Raw genomic sequence first — 21,445 nt, 5'->3', positions numbered from 1 at the left:
CTACATTTAACCATACAGTGGTCTGAAAACGAAATAGGCTGTACGGTATAGCTGTGACACTTATGGACTAAATCCAGTGAAATATAAACCCTGTCCAGTCGTGCGTGGCTGCACCCCTGCAAATGAGTGAACCGCACATCCCTCGTACCCTCCAGGCATTCTCCAACATCCACCAAGTCGAATTCACTTACGATATCGCACAACACACTGGTGCTAGCATCTCTGTAGGCGCTCTTACTTGTTTTATCGTGGGACGACAGGACACAGTTGAAGTCTCCCATAACCATAAGCAGCCTTTCGGTGTTAGTGTGCTTCTTGAGACCTTCAAAAAATCCCACTCTAGCATCTAGCGCATTCGGCGCATACACACATATAATTCTAAACTCGATAGAATTGAAACGACAGTCGCACACCGCGAGCCGCCCTGAATGACATGAAGCCACCGCCTGGATTTCCAGGCCAGGTAGCTTCCTTACAAACACGGCACAACCCGCAGACGTTCCTACCGCGTGGCTTACACAAGCGTAGTAACGCGACGTGAAACGGCATACCATGCCCTCGGTCTCCACCTGCCCTTCAACCTTCGTCTCTTGAACTGCGAGCACGTCGACGTCCTGTTCAAACAAGAGGCGGTAAACCTGGCTTTGCTTTCGTCTAGCAGCCATACCACGGACGTTTAAGGTTGCAACATTCAGGGAGCCTTCCATTATCGTTTTGTTGAATGTTAGAGACCGCGGGCATGGTGCTTACCTTTTCGCGTCAGCGCCTTGCTAGACGCTTCCATCCGGCGCCTTGGACGCGGGGGGAGGCTGCTGTGTTGACGGCTTTGGTGGGCGTGCCCGTCCGTTCTCGACGTTAGGTCGCGGCTTGAAGAAAGGCCGCCATCCCGGGTTAGTTTTAAGCGGGGGCTCCTCGCTGCTGGCCGTGGTCCCTTTTTCCTCTCCTTCGTCCGACTTGTTAAGGCCGCGCTTGGTGGTGCTCCCGGTGCTTGCCGGCTCGCCAACTTCCATCGACTTCTCACCGCTTGGTTCGGGATCGACGTGGCTGGGCTGGCGGTTATTTTCGCCTTCCACTTGGACCGCAGTATCAACCGCAGGGGGTTCCTCTAGGGTCTTCGGCTCGTTGCCGTTGGGAGGAGGTGGAACTCCTGGGGACGCCTCCGCAGTCTCTAGGTTCCCTGTGCATTGTGCCGCTGCTTCCGCCTCGGCAACGTCCATCAAGTGCTCTGCGAAATCTTCACCGCTCGCGGATGCCGTAACATTGGCGTACGTGCGGACACATTGCGCATCCGCATTGCCGAAACGGTGACACCGGGAGCAGCGGGGCACCTTGCACTCACGGCGTACGTGACCAGTCCCCTTACAGCGCAAACACTGCATAGGTCTGCCTGGCGCTACCAAGAGGGCCAACTCCCCTCCGACCCGAATTTGGTGCGGCAAATCCTCCACCGTCGCACCGGCTTTCAGCTTCAGCATTACCGCTCGCGTCGTAGACCCCTTGTCAAGGACTCCCTGGACTCGCCATCGTTCTTTCGTTATCTCGGTAAACCTTTCGAAATGGGGCAAGCGCCGTTCGGATGTCCTCGTCGTCAACACCGTGCAGCAGCCAGTGAAGTTTGAGCCTCACCTGCTGGTCTTGCGGGTCGATGACAAGACAGCGGCGTCCCTTCACTTCCTGCTCACCGGCCGCGAGCATTTTCTTTGTAGCCTCCGCGTTCTTGAAGGTCACGGCCCACACGTGGTTAATTTGGTACGCCCCCAACGCGATCACGTCAGAGAGCGCACCAACACGGGCGAGCATGTCCCGGAAATCCTACGCACGGAACGACCTGGCTTTCACGTCACCGTGAAGAAACACCGTATTACACACAACCCGTCCTGTCGGCAGTTGAGGCAAAATAACTTGGTACTCGTTATCTTCTTTCGTTTCCATCCTGTTGCCGCGGCCAGGCTGGGCCGCTATCGCCGCTCCGCCGGAGCTCATGATTCTGCGTCCGCACGCTTCAGTGGCCGGAAGTAGAATGTGCGCCACCGAGCCAGGACGTCATGCCCTTTGTAAAACAACATGAGCCTCGCGTTTCACAAGAACGAATGAAACATCCCAGAAAAATACCGCATCCCTGCTCAAAACAAAGCAATGATCACTAGTTTCAGCTTGATTACGCAGGGGGAATTGTCCGAACGAGGAACAGACATTCCTTTTCCGCGCAACCATGGTTTACTGGGAGTGTTGATGCATGTAGCTTAAAGAAAAACGTTTACCTTTAAGCTGCATGGGGCCCGTGAAAACCCAGGTCAACATCTCAGTAGTGAACAAAGAAGAGCACTGACCCGGACGTGATTCGAACACGCAACCTTCTGATCTGGAGTCAGACGCGCTACCATTGCGCCACCGAGCGAGGACGTCATGCCCTTTGGAAAACAACATGAGCCTCGCGTTTCACAAGAACGAATGAAACATCCCAGAAAAATACCGCATCCCTGCTCAAAACAAAGCAATGATCACTAGTTTCAGCATGATTACGCAGGGGGAATTATCCGAACGAGGAACAGACATTCCTTTTCCGCGCAACCATGGTTTACTGGGAGTGTTGATGCATGTAGCTTAAAGAAAAACGTTTATCTTTAAGCTGCATGGGGCCCGTGAAAACCCAGGTCAACATCTCAGTAGTGAAAAAAGAAGAGCACTGACCCGGACGTGATTCGAACACGCAACCTTCTGATCTGGAGTCAGACGCGCTACCATTGCGCCACCGAGCCAGGACGTCATGCCCTTTGGAAAACAACTTGAGCCTCGCGTTTCACAATAACGAATGAAACATCCCAGAAAAATACCGCATCCCTGCTCAAAACAAAGCAATGATCACTAGTTTCAGCATGATTACGCAGGGGGAATTGTCCGAACGAGGAACAGACATTCCTTTTCCGCGCAACCATGGTTTACTGGGAGTGTTGATGCATGTAGCTTAAAGAAAAACGTTTACCTTTAAGCTGCATGGGGCCCGTGAAAACCCAGGTCAACATCACAGTAGTGGAAAAAGAAGAGCACTGACCCGGACGTGATTCGAACACGCAACCTTCTGATCTGGAGTCAGACTCGCTATAATTGCGCCACCGAGCCAGGACGTCATGCCCTTTGGAAAACAACATGAGCCTCGCGTTTCACAAGAACGAATGAAACATCCCAGAAAAATACCGCATCCGTGCTCAAAACAAAGCAATGATCACTAGTTTCCGCATGATTACGCAGGGGGAATTGTCCGAACGAGGAACAGACATTCCTTTTCCGCGCAACCATGGTTTACTGGGAGTGTTGATGCATGTAACTTAAAGAAAAACGTTTACCTTTAAGCTGCATGGGGCCCGTGAAAACCCAGGTCAACATCACAGTAGTGGAAAAAGAAGAGCACTGACCCGGACGTGATTCGAACACGCAACCTTCTGATCTGGAGTCAGACGCGCTACCATTGCGCCACCGAGCCAGGACGTCATGCCCTTTGGAAAACAACATGAGCCTCGCGGTTCACAAGAACGAATGAAACATCCCAGAAAAATACCGCATCCCTGCTCAAAACAAAGCAATGATCACTAGTTTCAGCATGATTACGCAGGGGGAATTGTCCGAACGAGGAACAGACATTCCTTTTCCGCGCAACCATGGTTTACTGGGAGTGTTGATGCATGTAGCTTAAAGAAAAACGTTTATCTTTAAGCTGCATGGGGCCGTGAAAACCCAGGTCAACATCTCAGTAGAGAAAAAAGAAGAGCACTGACCCGGACGTGATTCGAACACGCCACCTTCCGATCTGGAGTCAGACGCGCTACCATTGCGCCACCGAGCCAGGATGTCATGCCCTTTGGAAAACAACATGAGCCTCGCGTTTCACAAGAAGAATGAAACATCCCAGAAAAATACCGCATCCCTGCTCAAAACAAAGCAATGATCACTAGTTTCAGCATGATTACGCAGGGGGAATTGTCCGAACGAGGAACAGACATTCCTTTTCCGCGCAACCATGGTTTACTGGGAGTGTTGATGCATGTAGCTTAAAGAAAAACGTTTATCTTTAAGCTGCATGGGGCCCGTGAAAACCCAGGTCAACATCTCAGTAGTGAAAAAAGAAGAGCACTGACCCGGACGTGAATCGAACACGCAACCTTCTGATCTGGAGTCAGACGCGCTACCATTGCGCCACCGAGCCAGGACGTCAAGCCCTTTGGAAAACAACATGAGCCTCGCGTTTCACAAGAACGAATGAAACATCCCAGAAAAATACCGCATCCCTGCTCAAAACAAAGCAATGATCCCTAGTTTCAGCATGATTACGCAGGGGGAATTGTCCGAACGAGGAACAGACATTCCTTTTCCGCGCAACCATGGTTTACTGGGAGTGTTGATGCATGTAGCTTAAAGAAAAATGTTTACCTTTAAGCTGCATGGGGCCCGTGAAAACCCAGGTCAACATCACAGTAGTGAAAAAAGAAGAGCACTGACCCGGACGTGACTCGAACACGCAACCTTCTGATCTGGAGTCAGACGCGCTACCATTGCGCCACCGAGCCAGGACGTCATGCCCTTTGGAAAACAACATGAGCCTCGCGGTTCACAAGAACGAATGAAACATCCCAGAAAAATACCGCATCCCTGCTCAAAACAAAGCAATGATCACTAGTTTCAGCATGATTACGCAGGGGGAATTGTCCGAACGAGGAACAGACATTCCTTTTCCGCGCAACCATGGTTTACTGGGAGTGTTGATGCATGTAGCTTAAAGAAAAACGTTTACTTTTAAGCTGCATGGGGCCCGTGAAAACCCAGGTCAACATCTCAGTAGTGAACAAAGAAGAGCACTGACCCGGACGTGATTCGAACACGCAACCTTCTGATCTGGAGTCAGACGCGCTACCATTGCGCCACCGAGCCAGGACGTCATGCCCTTTGGAAAACAACATGAGCCTCGCGTTTCACAAGAACGAATGAAACATCCCAGAAAAATACCGCATCCCTGCTCAAAACAAAGCAATGATCACTAGTTTCAGCATGATTACGCAGGGGGAATTGTCCGAACGAGGAACAGACATTCCTTTTCCGCGCAACCATGGTTTACTGGGAGTGTTGATGCATGTAGCTTAAAGAAAAACGTTTATCTTTAAGCTGCATGGGGCCCGTGAAAACCCAGGTCAACATCTCAGTAGTGAAAAAAGAAGAGCACTGACCCGGACGTGATTCGAACACGCAACCTTCTGATCTGGAGTCAGACGCGCTACCATTGCGCCACCGAGCCAGGACGTCATGCCCTTTGGAAAACAACATGAGCCTCGCGTTTCACAAGAACGAATGAAACATCCCAGAAAAATACCGCATCCCTGCTCAAAACAAAGCAATGATCACTAGTTTCAGCATGATTACGCAGGGGGAATTGTCCGAACGAGGAACAGACATTCCTTTTCCGCGCAACCATGGTTTACTGGGAGTGTTGATGCATGTAGCTTAAAGAAAAACGTTTACCTTTAAGCTGCATGGGGCCCGTGAAAACCCAGGTCAACATCACAGTAGTGGAAAAAGAAGAGCACTGACCCGGACGTGATTCGAACACGCAACCTTCTGATCTGGAGTCAGACGCGCTACCATTGCGCCACCGAGCCAGGACGTCATGCCCTTTTGAAAACAACATCAGCCTCGCGGTTCACAAGAACGAATGAAACATCCCAGAAAAATACCGCATCCCTGCTCAAAACAAAGCAATGATCACTAGTTTCAGCATGATTACGCAGGGGGAATTGTCCGAACGAGGAACAGACATTCCTTTTCCGCGCAACCATGGTTTACTGGGAGTGTTGATGCATGTAGCTTAAAGAAAAACGTTTATCTTTAAGCTGCATGGGGCCGTGAAAACCCAGGTCAACATCTCAGTAGAGAAAAAAGAAGAGCACTGACCCGGACGTGATTCGAACACGCCACCTTCCGATCTGGAGTCAGACGCGCTACCATTGCGCCACCGAGCCAGGATGTCATGCCCTTTGGAAAACAACATGAGCCTCGCGTTTCACAAGAACGAATGAAACATCCCAGAAAAATACCGCATCCCTGCTCAAAACAAAGCCATTATCACTAGTTTCAGCATGATTACGCAGGGGGAATTGTCCGAACGAGGAACAGACGTTCCTTTTCCGCGCAACCATGGTTTACTGGGAGTGTTGATGCATGTAGCTTAAAGAAAAACGTTTACCTTTAAGCTGCATGGGGCCCGTGAAAACCCAGGTCAACATCACAGTAGTGGAAAAAGAAGAGCACTGACCCGGACGTGATTCGAACACGCAACCTTCTGATCTGGAGTCAGACGCGCTACCATTGCGCCACCGAGCCAGGACGTCATGCCCTTTGGAAAGCAACATGAGCCTCGCGTTTCACAAGAACGAATGAAACATCCCAGAAAAATACCGCATCCCTGCTCAAAACAAAGCAATAATCACTAGTTTCAGCATGATTACGCAGGGGGAATTGTCCGAACGAGGAACAGACATTCCTTTTCCGCGCAACCATGGTTTACTGGGAGTGTTGATGCATGTAGCTTAAAGAAAAACGTTTATCTTTAAGCAGCATGGGGCCTTGAAAACCCAGATCAACATCTCAGGAGAGAAAAAAGAAGAGCACTGACCCGGACGTGATTCGAACACGCCACCTTCCGATCTGGAGTCAGACGCGCTACCATTGCGCCACCGAGCCAGGATGTCATGCCCTTTGGAAAACAACATGAGCGTCGCGTTTCACAAGAACGAATGAAACATCCCAGAAAAATACCGCATCCCTGCTCAAAACAAAGCAATGATCACTAGTTTCAGCATGATTACGCAGGGGGAATTGCCCGAACGAGGAACAGACATTCGTTTTCCACGCAACCATGGTTTACTGGGAGTGTTGATGCATGTAGCTTAAAGAAAAACGTTTACCTTTAAGCTGCATGGGGCCCGTGAAAACCCAGGTCAACATCTCAGTAGTGAAAAAAGAAGAGCACTGACCCGGACGTGATTCGAACACGCAACCTTCTGATCTGGAGTCAGACGCGCTACCATTGCGCCACCGAGCCAGGACGTCATGCCCCTTGGAAAACAACCTGAGCCTCGCGTTTCGCAAGAACGAATGAAACATCCCAGAAAAATACCGCATCCCTGCTCAAAACAAAGCAATGATCACTAGTTTCAGCTTGATTACGCAGGGGGAATTGTCCGAACGAGGAACAGACATTCCTTTTCCGCGCAACCATGGTTTACTGGGAGTGTTGATGCATGTAGCTTAAAGAAAAACGTTTATCTTTAAGCTGCATGGGGCCCGTGAAAACCCAGGTCAACATTTCAGTAGTGAAAAAAGAAGAGCACTGACCCGGGCGTGATTCGAACACGCAACCTTGTGATCTGGAGTCAGACGCGCTACAATTGCGCCACCGAGGCTTTTTTTTTCTTTATTACCTTCTTGGCATTACAACAAAATACAGCCATTGAGTAAAATGAACCTCCTCCACTCGGAGGTCACACTTTGGTTAAAATCTTTTCAATGACACCAATTGATCCATTACAGGCAGCCAGTCTGGTGGCTCACTTTGTGCCTTGTATACTTCCCTGGTCAGAACAACACTTTCAATGAAATAGTCTCTTGCAGATCGACCGTCCACGTCAGCATGTCTATCAGCCATTCTTGGTTTCCATAAACTGTGAAGGCTCAACAACATCAGCATGTCATATGGGACTCCGCTTCCATCGCTTACTGGGAGAAAACGAATACCATATGGTGAGACCGGCAATTCTTTTTTCAATGTGCGTTGCAAGATGTCCCAATGAAACACCGCGTCAGAACACTCCAGGAATATATGTTTTATTGTTTCTGCCCTTGGGCATACCCTGCAGTTTACAGTTCCTGGAATGAACATACCCTTCTCCTGAAGCCAGGGTTTTACTGGTAATGTGCCACTGTGGAGTTGAAAAAAGAAAGTCTTGGTGGAAGCCCGGAGAGGCATTTTCTTGACCCTTTTCAGAACGTCTTGTCCTGGCTTTGACTGATACAAGGAACGATACAACGGCACAGGTAGGCACACCTCAATCAGGTCCTTGTACAGTTGCTTTTTAGTTATCACACTCAGATACTGCAAGGAAAAGCGAACCTTCAAAAACTGAAAAGCTGCTGCAACTTCCCGCAGATAACCGCGAGGACTCCGTCGACGAACATTGCTCGACGAAACAACAAAATCAGGCAGTGCATCACACAGCGTAACTTGCCCAACAGTGCGCAAGAACAAATCATTTTGATCCCGCAAAAATATAAACCTGGATACAATTTGTCTGAAAAACAAGTGCACGAGACCTAGACCCCCTCTATGAACCGACCGAAAGAGATTGGTACGGCTCATTCGCTCCCAATTTGACCCCCAAATAAAGGTCGCAAATACCCTGTGTATTTTTTGAATGTTCACTCTAGACATACAAAGTGCCTGCAGAACATACCATATTTTGTCAACTAGAAAAATGTTGCACACTGTGGACCGGGTGAAAACTGAAAAATCTCTACCACCCCATTTCCCGGTTTTCGTCTGTACTTGCTCGACTTCTTTCTTCCAGTATTCATTGGTGTCCCGGTAATGTTGAAGCGGCACACCCAAGTACTTTGTTGGGGTGACAGTCCAGCGTACGTTACCGCACAAAGCCGGTGGGTTGTCCCATTCCCCGTGCCAAAATCCTAGGCATTTGTCCAGATTGATTACACTACCCGTTAATTTGCAAAACCGGATCGCTTCGTGGAGAGCTTCACGAACACCCTCTTCACTTTCGCATAAGACGGCGATGTCATCAGCATAACATAGAATTTTAACTTCCGATGACATCAGCCGGAAACCATGAATTGCTTCATTACTTATTACTTTTCGACAGAAAGGCTCCAGGTAAATGGCAAACTGCAACGGCGCCAAAGGACAACCTTGTTTGACCGAAGAACTTACACGGATCCTTTGCGTAAGGTTCTTATTCACGATGATGTTCGTGTACGTCTCGTTTTAAACCATCTTTACACCTTCTAGGATGACTGAGCCTACATTCACATGATCAAGAATGGAGTACAGGATGTCATGCGCAACGCGATCGTATGCCTTCTCAAAATCGAGTTGCAGCATTGCAACTCTCCCTCCAAACATATCGCAATACTCTAAAATGCTTCTGGTCACATGAATGTTAGTTGTGATTGAACGCCCTTTAATCCCACATGTTTGGTGAGGCCCTACAATGTCTTTTATTACGCTCTGTAGGCGGCGCGCCAGCACCTTCATGAAAATCTTATAGTCCACGTTTGCAAGGCTTATCGGTCTATAAGCTGTTACACTCTCCAGCTTAATAGGATCGTCGCTTTTCGGTATTGCTATGTGTGTTTGCCGGAAAGAAGGAGGGGCATGCTTTGACCGATACGCTTGTGTGATAACCCTGTTCAAGGCCTCTGCTACTTCTCGTTTAAAAGTTTTGTAGAAGGCTGCACCAATACCATCGGGTCCCGGGGTCTTCCCCACGCTAAGTTCATCGATTGCATTTTCTATCTCTGTTACTGTTATCGGTGCTTCGAGACTGACTTTGACTTCTTCGTCTAACTTTGGCATAAGTGCCAAGAAGTCACTGTAGTACCCTACCCCTGCAGGGCTTTTATGTCCCAATAGTTCGCTGTAGTATTCAAAAAAAGGCCCGTTCTATTACTTTCACGTCGTCTGAGACGGCATTGCCATATCTAATTTGTTTTATTTCGTTCTTCGATGCATATCTTTTCTCGTCTCCCAGTGCACGCTTACTCGGTTTTTCACCGCACCACAAGTGCTCATTGCGCGCGCGTACGACTGCCCCTTTATAACTCTGCTCATCCGTCGTCTCTAGTTGACCCTTCACGTTCTTTATTTGTTTTGCGAACGTTCCTGGTTGCGCGCTATCTACTGTTAACAAAAACTGGAGCTGAGCAATCAGTTCCCCTTCTTTTGCTCTTTCTTCTCTCCGTAAAGCGCATGCTCTTTCGATAGCAGTCATTTTTATTTGTTGCTTGAACTGTTCCCACGTTTCGATATCGTTTTCATTGTCGGAAGTAAGCAGTGTTTCTACGCATTCTTTTGCATTATTAACAAAAAGTTCGTCATCAAGCAGTTTGGTGTTGAACTTCCAGAGATCCCAATTGAAGGGGGCTTTCGTCTTCTTTTTTCCTAGCGTGCATAAAACTAAGCTATGGTCACTGAACGATACTGGCTTCACTTCGTAGCTATTGCACGTCGAGATAAGCTTCATCGAAACGTATATTCTGTGTAACCGAGCATGGCTATCACGCTGAAAGTGCGTGAACCCTGGGCAGTTGCCGTCCGATAAAGCCTTTCCAACATCGTCTAACTGGTAATTATGTGTTATTTGGCTCAAAGTATTTGCACTGCGTTCTCGTACAGGTAAGTTTTTGTACCTATCTTCTGCATAACAGACGCAATTAAAATCCCCAAGCAGAATAATGTATCTGTCGGTGTTCATGTGTCCTTCGATCTGTTCAAAAAAGACTGCGCGCTCGTTATCTCTATTTGGCGCATAAACACAAACAATCCTCCATCGTGTTTCAAAACAGGAAAAATCACAAATGGCTAACCGACCCGTTTCACTCACGATGACATCCTCTTCTACAATTCCAAGGGAATTGCGTATGAAAATGGCACATCCTCCAGACGTGCCCACAGCATGACTAACTACCACATTATACTTCGAAGCAAAAGGTTGAACCATACGATCGGTTTGTTCTTGACTTTCTATCTGTTTCCTGTATTGCTGCTATGTGAACATCATTTTCCAAAAACAACCGACTTAGTTGATACTGCCGTCGTTTAGCCGAAAGGCCTCTCACATTCAGCGTGGCAATGAAAAGAGCTCTTTGTAAGTTTTGTGCCATTTACGATTAACGGTTACAATGCCCCTTGCCAACCCATTCATAACATATTGTGACCAACTCACTGTCTCAGTGCAATCCATGTTGACAGGGCCCCAGGGAGTTTTTGTTTCCCGGCGAAAGCGTCTCTCGTTCCACAACACACTGGCACAAGTGAGATGGCACTTAACTTCGTCGTGTGACATCCATCAGAATCCGGCCTTCGACGCTAGGTCGGAGGCATCATGCTTGGGGTGCGCTCCGGGGGTATGTTGGGCTTTGGCTTGAACGATGGCCGCCGCGATGGGGCCGCCTTGGGGGGCGGCTCCTCACCGTTGGCCTCGCTGGCATTGTGTCCGTCCTTGGAGTTTGGTTTCTGTGTCCTCTTGACCGTGGCTGTAGCCCCGTTGGATTTGTCCACCTCCATGCTATCCGCCGGTTTAACGGGAACCGAAACCGCAGTTTCGTTGGCTGCGGTAGGAATGACGTCGTCCAGTGGCTTATCTGCGCTCTTTCGCTGCTCCGGTGAAGCACCTTCAACTTTTTGTTCTACGCTTTCGGCCTGGTTGGTGGGCGTGACCGTGGGCGTGACCACTACCGGCGTTGCCTCACCGGCAGCCCGGCTGTCTCCCGTTCCCGCCGTTTCCTCGGCGTCGGCTTCATCCATGATGTGATCGCTGATATCCTCGCGTAGGGTTGGGCCGGCAACGGTGCCGTAAGTCCTGACGCACTGGTTCTCTTCATGACCGAACCGACGGCACTGCGCGCAACGCGGGACCCGACATTCTAGTCGGATATGTCCAGTGCCACGACAGCGCAAACAAAGCGGCGCCCTCCCTGGCACCGCCACGAGCGCCAAGTCTGGCCCCACTCGCAGCTGGTGCGGTAGGTCGTCCACAGTGAGGCCCGCCTTGAGCTTCAGGGATATGGAGCGGGTGGTTGACAGTTTCTCGGAGCAGTTCTGAGCTCGCCACTTTTCCCTTGTTAGCTCCGTAACCTTCCCATAGGGAGCCAAAGCCGCACGCACCTCGTCGTCGGGGATGTTGTGCAGCACCCAGTGTAACTTCAGGCGGGTCTCCTGGTTGCACGGGTCTACCACAAGGCAGCGATGATCCTTCACGGTGAACTCGCCAGCAGAGATGATCTTCTTCTTTCCTTCAGTGTCCTTGAAAGTTACTGCCCAAAGGTGGTTCATTTGGTAAGCCCCAAGGGCGAGAACGTCTTGGAAAAGTCCCAAATGAATGAGCGCGTCACGGAAATGTTCGACCCTATACGGCCTGGCTTTAACGTCGGCATGTAGAAATACGGTGTTCAAAACAGGCGTACCTGATGGCAGCGATGGCAAAAGAACCTGATAATCCTGGTTGGCATTTTCCGTTACCCTGTTACCGCGGCCCTGCTGGGTCGCAAATACCGCCCGTTTACCGGAGCTCGACATAACACGTCCGTCCGCTACGGTGGCCGGAAGTGGAATCCTGCGCCACCGAGGCAGGACGTCAAGCCCTTTGGAAGACAACATGAGCCTCGCGTTTCACAAGAACGAATGAAATATCCCAGAAAAATACCGCATCCCTGCTCAAAACAAAGCAATGATCAGTAGTTTCAGCTTGATTACGCAGGGGGAATTGTCCGAACGAGGAAGAGGACATTCCTTTTCCGCGCAACCATGGTATACTAGGAGTGTTGATAGATGTAGCTTAAAGAAAAACGTTTATCTTTAAGCTGCATGGGGCCCGTGAAAACCCAGGTCAACATCTCAGTAGTGAAAAAAGAAGAGCACTGACCCGGACGTGATTCGAACACGCAACCTTCTGATCTGGAGCCAGACGCGCTACCATTGCGCCACCGAGCCAGGACGTCAAGCCCTTTGGAAAACAACATGAGCCTCACGTTTCACAAGAACGAATGAAACATCCCAGAAAAAAACCGCATCCCTGCTCAAAACAAAGCAATGATCACTAGTTTCAGGTTGATTACGCAGGGGGAATTGTTCGAACGAGGAACAGACATTCCTTTTCCACGCAACCATGGTTTACTGGGAGTGTTGATGCATGTAGCTTAAAGAAAAACGTTTATCTTTAAGCTGCATGGGGCCCGTGAAAACCCAGGTCAACATCTCAGTAGTGAAAAAAGAAGAGCACTGACCCGGACGTGATTCGAACACGCAACCTTCTGATCTGGAGTCAGACGCGCTACCATTGCGCCACCTAGCCTTTTTTTTTTCTTTATTGCCTGGTTTTGACAACACACAAAACATTACAGATCATCACAATAAAACACTCAACTCAGGAAAAATGGGGCTGCCAGCGAATAACGGGCTGGCGTTGTCATTAAAAAAGCCTCATCTTTGTCAGCTGCTCCATTTCTGGCAGCCAAACCGGGAATAACTCCCGAGACTTAATAATTTCGACAAAGCGACCAACACTCTCTTTGAAATACTGTAGTGCAAAACGGGCATCGACATCATTATACAGTCTTGCTGTGCGCGAGCGCCATATGCTGTGGAGGCCCAGTACCATTACTAAATCATAAGGCACTCCAGCCTCATTGTCCACTGCAAGAAATCGTATACCGTGAGGGTTTAACGGAAAGTCTTTTCGTAATGTCCTTTGTAGAACATCCCATAAATACACCCCCTCACAACAATGCAAAAACACGTGGTCGATTGTCTCTGGTAATTTACATCTAAAACAGTCTGTCCCCCATGGTACAAATAGCCCCCTCTGTTCCATAAATGTTCTTACTAATAATGTACCTGTATGCAGCCTAAAGAAAAAAGACTTGACCCCTGGCTGAATTTGCATCTTTTTCACCCTCTTAAGGACGTCCTTGCCTGGGCCTCCAGAGTACATAGCTCTGTACATTGGCACAGGGAACACGGTATCCACAATATCGTTATACAGGTTTTTCCTTTTTACCGTACTTAAGTATTCTTTTGAAAACCGCGCGTTCAAAAAATTTACACTTCCAACGACTTCTTTGAAAAAACCAAAAATGCCTCCATGCATATGCCCAGTGGTTACAACAAAGTCAGGCAGAAGCCTGCCCAACCTTACCTGACATACTGTCCTCAGAAAGGGGTCCCTTACATCCCTTACAAACAGAAATCTATTTACAAGCTGTCGCACAAATAAGTGCGCCAATCCCAGACCCCCATCTTTGATTCGCCTGAACAGGTTGGTGCGGCTGCACCTCTCCCAATTCGAGGCCCACACGAAAACAGCAAGGACCCGATGCAGCTTTTGCACATTTGTACGCGAACAGTGCAGCACTTGCATCACGTACCACAGTTTACTAACGAAAAACAGGTTGCACACTGTTGCCCTAGCAAAGGTTGACAAACACGCCCCCCTCCACTTGTCTGCCTTTGCTCGAGTCTCCTGTGCTAGTTCGTGCCAATACGGCTCACTATCTTTATAAAACTGTAGCGGGGCTCCCAGGTACTTTACGGGTGTTGTTACCCAGCTTACGTTGGCGAAAGTGTCAGGGGTTGATTGCCATTCTCCATGCCAGAACCCCAGGCACTTTCAGCAATTTACAAGGCTCCCTGTCATTGTACTAAACTGTTTTGTTATCTCAACTACTTTACTGATACTGTCTTTGTTCTCACAGAATACCGCAATGTCGTCTGCATAAGCCAATACTTTTACCTCGGCCTCATGCACTCGGAACCCTCGAATTTCGACGTCTGTGAGGATACGTAAACACAATGTTTCAATATAAATGCAGAACAAAAGTGGACTGAGGGGGCAGCCCTGGCGTACAGAGCGTTGCACGTTAATGGGCGCTCCCAATGCTTTGTTCACAACTAACCGCGTGGTGCAATTCCGGTACGCCAATGCTACCCCCTCTTTGATAACTGAACCGACGTTGATATAATCCAAAATAGAGAACAATACTTCGTGTGATACACAATCAAAGGCCTTTTCAAGGTCTAGCTGAAGCACAGCGACTCCTACATGCACGGCATCGGAACACTCCAGCACACACCTTGCCTTATGTATATTGGTGCCAATAGATCTTCCCCGTATTCCGCAAGTCTGATGAGGGCCGACTATTTTATCAATCACTCCCTGGAGCCTACTTGCTATTACCTTCATAAATATTTTATAGTTCACATTCGTAAGTGAAATGGGCCTATATGACGTAATCTGCTTAAGTTTTATAACCTCTTCTGTTTTGGGAATTAACACTGTGTGAGCAGTTCCGTAAGAAGGTGGCAGTGATTTCAGCTTAAACGATTCATTAAAAACCAACGCTAATACCGGTGCTATTTCACTCTTAAATTCTTTGTAAAACGCCGCAGTCAAACCATCAGGGCCTGGCGATTTGCCTGGGTTTAAATTGTCAATGGCGTCTTCAACTTCCTTCAATGCTATTGGTTGTTGTAGCCACTCCTTCGTTTCGTCGTCAAGCTTAGGCATGTTGCTGAGGAATTCTTTCTTGAAGCTTTCAACATCGGCAGAGCGAAAGGCAAAAAGCGACTGATAGTGCTCAAAAAAGGCACGCTCAATGTGCTTGCTATCCCCTGAAGTTTCGCCGTTACATTCAATCTCGGTTATATGATTACGACGAGCATGCGCTTTCTCGAGCCCCAAGGCCCGCTTTGTAGGTCTTTCCCCCGCTATCGCCTGGACCGCTCTTGCTCGTACAAGCGCTCCGTGATAGCGCTCTTCGTCGATTATTTCTAGCTTTTGTTTTGTTTGCCTGATATCGTCTTTGTACACGCCCGGCTGTTTGCCCTCTTGCTCTGTCAGTGTTTTTAGCAACTCTCGGAGCAACGTTTCCTTTTCATTTTGTTCGAACCTTATGCAGCTGGCCCGTTCGATCGCCTTAATTTTTGACGCTTCTTTTGTTAGTTCCCACATTTCCAAGATATTATTTTGGCTGGCCTGTTCGATTTTGCTAATTTGGTCCTTTACTATGTTGCTGAAATTTTCGTCTTTTAAGATCTTTTCATTTAACTTCCATAATTCCCATATAAAATTGTTCCGCCGTTTTTTGTGCCCTTTCCTGCACGCGACCAGACAATGATCGCTGAAAGACAATGGCAAAACAGTGTAGTTGCTGCACATTGCGACCGTTTCCAAGGATACGTAAATCCGGTCCAGTCGGGCGTGGCTAGCGCCTTGAAAGTGCGTGTATTGCACACTTCTTGCGCCCTCCAAACATTCGGCAACATCCTCCAGACCGAATTCCACAATATGCTCAGACAACAAATCAGTGCTGACGTCCTTGAACGGCCTTTTACTTGTCTTGTCGCGTGCCGTTAACACGCAATTGAAATCCCCTAATAGTATTATTTGCCGATCAGTGGTAAGGTGCTGCCTAATACTAACAAAAAAGTCGGCACGTTCGTCCCCAGAATTGGGGGCATAAATGCACAAAACGCGCCATGGACACTGCGAAAGGAGTAATCGCACACCACTAGTCGGCCTGACAAGCACGACGTCACGGTTTGGACAGCTAAGCCCGGTAGCTTTCGCACAAAAAGCACGCAACCCGCCGAAGTGCCGACTGCGTGACTAACACACGCGAAGTACCTCGACGTGAAACGCCGCACCATGCTCTCAGTCTCTGCCTCCCCCTGCACCTTCGTTTCCTGAACCGCCAACACATCAACGTCATGCTCGGTTAACAGCCGGTACACTTGGCTCTGTTTTCTTTTCCCAGCCAATCCCCTGACGTTGAGTGTAGCTACGTTAAGGGCGAGGTCGTCAGACAGTTTCGTTCAATGAGAGGCGGAGAGCATGGCGCTTACCTTTGGCGTCTTGAGCTGGCTACGCGCTACCGCCCGCTGCTGCGCTGTCCCTTGCGTTGAGCTGTTGGGGGGGCGTTTCCGGGGGTTTCCTTTCGGGCGGTAAGATGGGCTTGGGTCTGAACGACGGGCGCCGTATCTGCGTTGTTTTCGCCGGCGGCTCCTCGCTGTTCTTCTTACCCACGTTGTCGTTCTCGTCAGCAGCGTCAACGTGGGGGCGTTTGGCTGACCCTGCCGAAGCCGCTGCTCCGTCGGTGTCATCTTCTCTGGGTGTTGCCCCACCAGTGCAGCGGGGGGCTCGGGTGTCGAGCACTTTTGGTCACGTTCACCCAAGACCTCCTCTGGTGGTGCCGTTGTTGCTGGGGTGGCCTCGGGGGTTTTCACTTCCTGGGTGAGGCAGGCTTCCCTTGGGGTCACGGTGGTATTTTCGGAGGGCTCGCCACCACCAGCGCCTTCGGCTGCTTCCTCTGCCTCGATGGCGTCCATAAGGTGGTCGGTAGCACCCTCGCTGTCAGCGGGTCCCGTCACTGACGCGTACGAGGGCACGCACTGCGTCTCGACGTGACCAAAACGCCGACACTTGGAACAACGGGGCACCTTGCAGTCCCGCCGCACATGGCCCTGGCCGTTGCAGCGAAGGCACTGCATGGGGCGTCCCGGTGCCACGACGAGGGCGAGCTCCCCTGCAACCTTTATCTGGTGCGGCAGGTTGTCAACCTTGAGGCCTCTTTTCAACTTCAGCAGCACCGTCCTCGTCGTAGAACCCTTGTCGGTGACGCCCTGGACGCGCCACCGCTCCCGGTTCACCTCGGTCACTTTGCCGTACGACGCAAAGGCAGCCCGGATGTCGTCGTCGGCGACGCCATGAAGCAGCCAGTGCAGCTTCAGTCTGACCTGTTGATCTTGCGGGTCGATGACGACGCAGCGCCGGCCCTTTACTTGAAGTTCCGTGACCGCGAGCATCTTCTTCGTTGCTTCGGCGCTGCTGAACGTTACTGCCCACACATGGTTTATCTGGTATGCCCCCAAGACGACAACCTCGGGGAGCAGACCAGTCCGTGCGAGCGCATCCCGAAAATCTTCGACCTTAAAAGGTCTGGCCTTCACGTCACCGTGCAAAAACACCGTGTTTAAAACGATGCGTCCGGTGGGCAGTTGCGGCAGAATAATCTGGTACTCCTCGTTATCGCTTCCCGTTGGCCTGTTTCCGCGGCTCGGCTGAGCCGCTATCGCCGCTCCGCTGGAGCTCATGATTCTGCGTCCGCACGCTTCGGTGGCCGGAAGTAGAATCTGCGCCACCGAGCCAGGACGTCAAGCCCTTTGGAAAACAACATGAGCCTCGCGTTTCACAAGCACGAATGAAACATCCCAGAAAAATACCGCATCCCTGCTCAAAACAAAGCAATGATCACTAGTTTCAGCTTGATTACGCAGGGGGAATTGTCCGAACGAGGAACAGACATTCCTTTTCCGCGCAACCATGGTTTACTGGGAGTGTTGATGCATGTAGCTTAAAGAAAAACGTTTATCTTTAAGCTGCATGGGGCCCGTGAAAACCCAGGTCAACATCTCAGTAGTGAAAAAAGAAGAGCACTGACCCGGACGTGATTCGAACACGCAACCTTCTGATCTGGAGTCAGACGCGCTACCATTGCGCCACCGAGCCAGGACGTCAAGCCCTTTGGAAAACAACATGAGCCTCGCGTTTCACAAGAACGAATGAAACATCCCAGAATAATACCGCATCCCTGCTCAAAACAAAGCAATGATCAGTAGTTTCAGCTTGATTACGCAGGGGGAATTGTCCGAACGAGGAACAGACATTCCTTTTCCGCGCAACCATGGTTTACTGGGAGTGTTGATGCATGTAGCTTAAAGAAAAACGTTTATCTTTAAGCTGCATGGGGCCCGTGAAAACCCAGGTCAAAATCTCAGTAGTGAAAAAAGAAGAGCACTGACCCGGACGTGATTCGAACACTTTTTTTCTTTATTGCCTTCTTTGACAGGATGACAAAACAAAGACACACGTAACTGATGATCTGTACACTCAATACTCAATACAAACACTAGAACTGCAGCCCTTCTTGGGAAAGCGTGGTGATTTCAATATTCTTTCATTAACAACAATGCTGCAATTCTGGGTAGCCACTCAGTTTTAGAGGGCTGAAGTTTCTGTATCTGCACAAAAGAACATATCTACTCTTTGAAGTAGTGTCTGATGAGCGTGGCATCTGGGTCGGAGTACCGTACCACCATCCTGTTTCTCCAGATGCTATGTAGTCCATACAGCATAATTGTGTCAAGCAGAACACCGTCCTCATTTTCAACGTTCAAAAACCTAATACCGTAAGCATCGACAGGCCAATCTTTTTTGAGTGTTCGCTGTAGGATGTCCCAAAAGAACAGCGCTCCCGAACAGTCCAAGAATACGTGCTCAATTGTTTCTGGCTTTCGACACAGAAAACAGTGCACACCCTATGGCACAAACAATCCCTTTTCGTCCATCCAGGTCTTTACTTCCAGTGTTCCAGTATGGAGTTTAAAAAAGAAAGATTTCACTCCACCTGGGACCGTCACCCTTTTCACTCGCTTAAGTACATCTCTCTCAGGCCGTAGATTACACTTGCTACAGTATATTGGCACTGGCAATACCCTCTCGACGATATCTTTCTGCAGTTTCTACCTGCTCACCCCGCGAACACGTAACCTTCTGATCTGGAGTCAGACGCGCTACCATTGCGCCACCGAGCCAGGACGTCAAGCCCTTTGGAAAACAACATGAGCCTCGCGTTTCACAAGAACGAATGAAACATCCCAGAATAATACCGCATCCCTGCTCAAAACAAAGCAATGATCACTAGTTTCAGCTTGATTACGCAGGGGGAATTGTCCGAACGAGGAACAGACATTCCTTTTCCGCGCAACCATGGTTTACTGGGAGTGTTGATGCATGTAGCTTAAAGAAAAACGTTTATCTTTAAGCTGCATGGGGCCCGTGAAAACCCAGGTCAACATCTCAGTAGTGAAAAAAGAAGAGCACTGACCCGGACGTGATTCGAACACGCAACCTTCTGATCTGGAGTCAGACGCGCTACTATTGCGCCACCGAGCCAGGACGTCAAGCCCTTTGGAAAACAACATGAGCCTCGCGTTTCACAAGCACGAATGAAACATCCCAGAAAAATACCGCATCCCTGCTCAAAACAAAGCAATGATCACTAGTTTCAGCTTGATTACGCAGGGGGAATTGTCCGAACGAGGAACAGACATTCCTTTTCCGCGCAACCATGGTTTACTGGGAGTGTTGATGCATGTAGCTTAAAGAAAAACGTTTATCTTTAAGCTGCATGGGGCCCGTGAAAACCCAGGTCAACATCTCAGTAGTGAAAAAAGAAGAGCACTGACCCGGACGTGATTCGAACACGCAACCTTCTGATCTGGAGTCAGACGCGCTACCATTGCGCCACCGAGCCAGGACGTCAAGTCCTTTGGAAAACAACATGAGCCTCGCGTTTCACAAGCACGAATGAAACATCCCAGAAAAATACCGCATCCCTGCTCAAAACAAAGCAATGATCACTAGTTTCAGCATGATTACGCAGGGGGAATTGTCCGAACGAGGAACAGACATCCCTTTTCCGCGCAACCATGGTTTACTGGGAGTGTTGATGCATGTAGCTTAAAGAAAAACGTTTACGTTTAAGCTGCATGGGGCCCGTGAAAACCCAGGTCAACATCTCAGTAGTTAAAAAAGAAGAGCACTGACCCGGACGTGATTCGAACATGCAACCTTCTGATCTGGAGTCAGACGCGCTACCATTGCGCCACCGAGCCAGGACGTCAAGCCCTTTGGAAAACAACATGAGCCTCGCGTTTCACAAGAACGAATGAAACATCCCAGAAAAATACCGCATCCCTGCTCAAAACAAAGCAAAGATCACTAGTCTCAGCTTGATTACGCAGGGGGAATTGTCCGAACAAGGAACAGACATTCCTTTTCCGCGCAACCATGGTTTACTGGGACTGTTGATGCATGTAGCTTAAAGAAAAACGTTTACGTTTAAGCTGCATGGGGCCCGTGAAAACCCAGGTCAACATCTCAGTAGTTAAAAAAGAAGAGCACTGACCCGGACGTGATTCGAACACGCAACCTTCTGATCTGGAGACAGACGCGCTACCATTGCGCCACCGAGCCAGGACGTCAAGCCCTTTGGAAAACAACATGAGCCTCGCGTTTCACAAGAACGAATGAAACATCCCAGAAAAATACCGCATCCCTGCTCAAAACAAAGCAAAGATCACTAGTCTCAGCTTGAATACGCAGGGGGAATTGTCCGAACAAGGAACAGACATTCCTTTTCCGCGCAACCATGGTTTACTGGGACTGTTGATGCATGTAGCTTAAAGAAAAACGTTTATCTTTAAGCTGCATGGGGCCCGTGAAAACCCAGGTCAACATCTCAGTAGTGAAAAAAGAAGAGCACTGACCCGGACGTGATTCGAACACGCAACCTTCTCATCTGGAGTCAGACGCGCTACCATTGCGCCACCGAGCCAGGACGTCAAGCCCTTTGGAAAACAACATGAGCCTCGCGTTTCACAAGAACGAATGAAACATCCCAGAAAAATACCGCATCCCTGCTCAAAACAAAGCAATGATCACTAGTTTCAGCTTGATTACGCAGGGGGAATTGTCCGAACGAGGAACAGACATTCCTTTTCCGCGCAACCATGGTTTACTGGGAGTGTTGATGCATGTAGCTTAAAGAAAAA

At 49.3% G+C, this 21,445-nt stretch overlaps 2 protein-coding genes and 23 non-coding genes across 25 annotated transcripts; all 25 read right to left on the bottom strand.

Moving 5' to 3' along the window:
- Positions 1-2,326: 2,326 nt before the first annotated feature.
- Positions 2,327-2,398, bottom strand: Trnaw-cca (transfer RNA tryptophan (anticodon CCA)). The gene has a single exon. It is a non-coding gene; the product is annotated as a tRNA-Trp (tRNA).
- A 289-nt stretch (positions 2,399-2,687) lies between these two features.
- Positions 2,688-2,759, bottom strand: Trnaw-cca (transfer RNA tryptophan (anticodon CCA)). Its single transcript has one exon. It is a non-coding gene; the product is annotated as a tRNA-Trp (tRNA).
- A 289-nt stretch (positions 2,760-3,048) lies between these two features.
- On the bottom strand, positions 3,049-3,120 carry Trnaw-cca (transfer RNA tryptophan (anticodon CCA)). The gene has a single exon. It is a non-coding gene; the product is annotated as a tRNA-Trp (tRNA).
- Positions 3,121-3,409: 289 nt separating this feature from the next.
- Positions 3,410-3,481, bottom strand: Trnaw-cca (transfer RNA tryptophan (anticodon CCA)). Its single transcript has one exon. It is a non-coding gene; the product is annotated as a tRNA-Trp (tRNA).
- A 288-nt stretch (positions 3,482-3,769) lies between these two features.
- Positions 3,770-3,841, bottom strand: Trnaw-cca (transfer RNA tryptophan (anticodon CCA)). Its single transcript has one exon. It is a non-coding gene; the product is annotated as a tRNA-Trp (tRNA).
- Positions 3,842-4,129: 288 nt separating this feature from the next.
- On the bottom strand, positions 4,130-4,201 carry Trnaw-cca (transfer RNA tryptophan (anticodon CCA)). Its single transcript has one exon. It is a non-coding gene; the product is annotated as a tRNA-Trp (tRNA).
- A 289-nt stretch (positions 4,202-4,490) lies between these two features.
- On the bottom strand, positions 4,491-4,562 carry Trnaw-cca (transfer RNA tryptophan (anticodon CCA)). Its single transcript has one exon. It is a non-coding gene; the product is annotated as a tRNA-Trp (tRNA).
- Positions 4,563-4,851: 289 nt separating this feature from the next.
- Trnaw-cca (transfer RNA tryptophan (anticodon CCA)) lies at positions 4,852-4,923 on the bottom strand. The gene has a single exon. It is a non-coding gene; the product is annotated as a tRNA-Trp (tRNA).
- Positions 4,924-5,212: 289 nt separating this feature from the next.
- On the bottom strand, positions 5,213-5,284 carry Trnaw-cca (transfer RNA tryptophan (anticodon CCA)). The gene has a single exon. It is a non-coding gene; the product is annotated as a tRNA-Trp (tRNA).
- Positions 5,285-5,573: 289 nt separating this feature from the next.
- Positions 5,574-5,645, bottom strand: Trnaw-cca (transfer RNA tryptophan (anticodon CCA)). The gene has a single exon. It is a non-coding gene; the product is annotated as a tRNA-Trp (tRNA).
- Positions 5,646-5,933: 288 nt separating this feature from the next.
- On the bottom strand, positions 5,934-6,005 carry Trnaw-cca (transfer RNA tryptophan (anticodon CCA)). The gene has a single exon. It is a non-coding gene; the product is annotated as a tRNA-Trp (tRNA).
- A 289-nt stretch (positions 6,006-6,294) lies between these two features.
- Positions 6,295-6,366, bottom strand: Trnaw-cca (transfer RNA tryptophan (anticodon CCA)). Its single transcript has one exon. It is a non-coding gene; the product is annotated as a tRNA-Trp (tRNA).
- A 288-nt stretch (positions 6,367-6,654) lies between these two features.
- Positions 6,655-6,726, bottom strand: Trnaw-cca (transfer RNA tryptophan (anticodon CCA)). Its single transcript has one exon. It is a non-coding gene; the product is annotated as a tRNA-Trp (tRNA).
- Positions 6,727-7,015: 289 nt separating this feature from the next.
- On the bottom strand, positions 7,016-7,087 carry Trnaw-cca (transfer RNA tryptophan (anticodon CCA)). The gene has a single exon. It is a non-coding gene; the product is annotated as a tRNA-Trp (tRNA).
- Positions 7,088-7,376: 289 nt separating this feature from the next.
- Trnaw-cca (transfer RNA tryptophan (anticodon CCA)) lies at positions 7,377-7,448 on the bottom strand. Its single transcript has one exon. It is a non-coding gene; the product is annotated as a tRNA-Trp (tRNA).
- A 3,695-nt stretch (positions 7,449-11,143) lies between these two features.
- On the bottom strand, positions 11,144-12,352 carry LOC144155434 (uncharacterized). The gene has a single exon (XM_077686857.1). The coding sequence runs from the start codon at positions 12,350-12,352 to the stop codon at positions 11,144-11,146; it is 1,209 nt and encodes a 402-aa protein (XP_077542983.1).
- A 14-nt stretch (positions 12,353-12,366) lies between these two features.
- On the bottom strand, positions 12,367-17,936 carry LOC144155427 (uncharacterized). The gene is made up of 2 exons (XM_077686844.1): positions 16,903-17,936; positions 12,367-12,389 (listed from the first exon to the last, which is right to left on the bottom strand). Exons 1-2 carry the CDS (start codon positions 17,921-17,923, stop codon positions 12,367-12,369), a joined length of 1,044 nt encoding a protein of 347 aa, XP_077542970.1. The 5' UTR covers positions 17,924-17,936.
- On the bottom strand, positions 12,695-12,766 carry Trnaw-cca (transfer RNA tryptophan (anticodon CCA)). Its single transcript has one exon. It is a non-coding gene; the product is annotated as a tRNA-Trp (tRNA).
- Positions 13,056-13,127, bottom strand: Trnaw-cca (transfer RNA tryptophan (anticodon CCA)). Its single transcript has one exon. It is a non-coding gene; the product is annotated as a tRNA-Trp (tRNA).
- A 330-nt stretch (positions 17,937-18,266) lies between the features above and the next one.
- On the bottom strand, positions 18,267-18,338 carry Trnaw-cca (transfer RNA tryptophan (anticodon CCA)). The gene has a single exon. It is a non-coding gene; the product is annotated as a tRNA-Trp (tRNA).
- Positions 18,339-19,712: 1,374 nt separating this feature from the next.
- Trnaw-cca (transfer RNA tryptophan (anticodon CCA)) lies at positions 19,713-19,784 on the bottom strand. The gene has a single exon. It is a non-coding gene; the product is annotated as a tRNA-Trp (tRNA).
- Positions 19,785-20,073: 289 nt separating this feature from the next.
- Trnaw-cca (transfer RNA tryptophan (anticodon CCA)) lies at positions 20,074-20,145 on the bottom strand. The gene has a single exon. It is a non-coding gene; the product is annotated as a tRNA-Trp (tRNA).
- A 289-nt stretch (positions 20,146-20,434) lies between these two features.
- On the bottom strand, positions 20,435-20,506 carry Trnaw-cca (transfer RNA tryptophan (anticodon CCA)). The gene has a single exon. It is a non-coding gene; the product is annotated as a tRNA-Trp (tRNA).
- Positions 20,507-20,795: 289 nt separating this feature from the next.
- Positions 20,796-20,867, bottom strand: Trnaw-cca (transfer RNA tryptophan (anticodon CCA)). The gene has a single exon. It is a non-coding gene; the product is annotated as a tRNA-Trp (tRNA).
- A 289-nt stretch (positions 20,868-21,156) lies between these two features.
- Trnaw-cca (transfer RNA tryptophan (anticodon CCA)) lies at positions 21,157-21,228 on the bottom strand. The gene has a single exon. It is a non-coding gene; the product is annotated as a tRNA-Trp (tRNA).
- Positions 21,229-21,445: the final 217 nt, after the last annotated feature.

Source organism: Haemaphysalis longicornis, unplaced genomic scaffold (genome assembly GCF_048455015.1).
Source record: "Haemaphysalis longicornis isolate Haplotype H1 unplaced genomic scaffold, Haemaphysalis longicornis Haplotype H1 scaffold_1, whole genome shotgun sequence".
Taxonomy (NCBI): Eukaryota; Metazoa; Arthropoda; class Arachnida; order Ixodida; family Ixodidae; genus Haemaphysalis; species Haemaphysalis longicornis.
This window is presented reverse-complemented; position numbering and strand designations above follow the sequence as displayed.

Coding starts and splice junctions, on each gene's coding strand:
- LOC144155434 (XM_077686857.1), bottom strand. CDS start 12,352: ATGTCGAGCTCCGGTAAACGGGCGGTATTTGCGACCCAGCAGGGCCGC.
- LOC144155427 (XM_077686844.1), bottom strand. CDS start 17,923: ATGAGCTCCAGCGGAGCGGCGATAGCGGCTCAGCCGAGCCGCGGAAAC. Junction 12,390..16,902: donor GGAGCAGCGGCTTCGGCAGG/GTCAGCCAAACG, acceptor TCGGTGGCGCAG/GATTCCACTTCCGGCCACCG.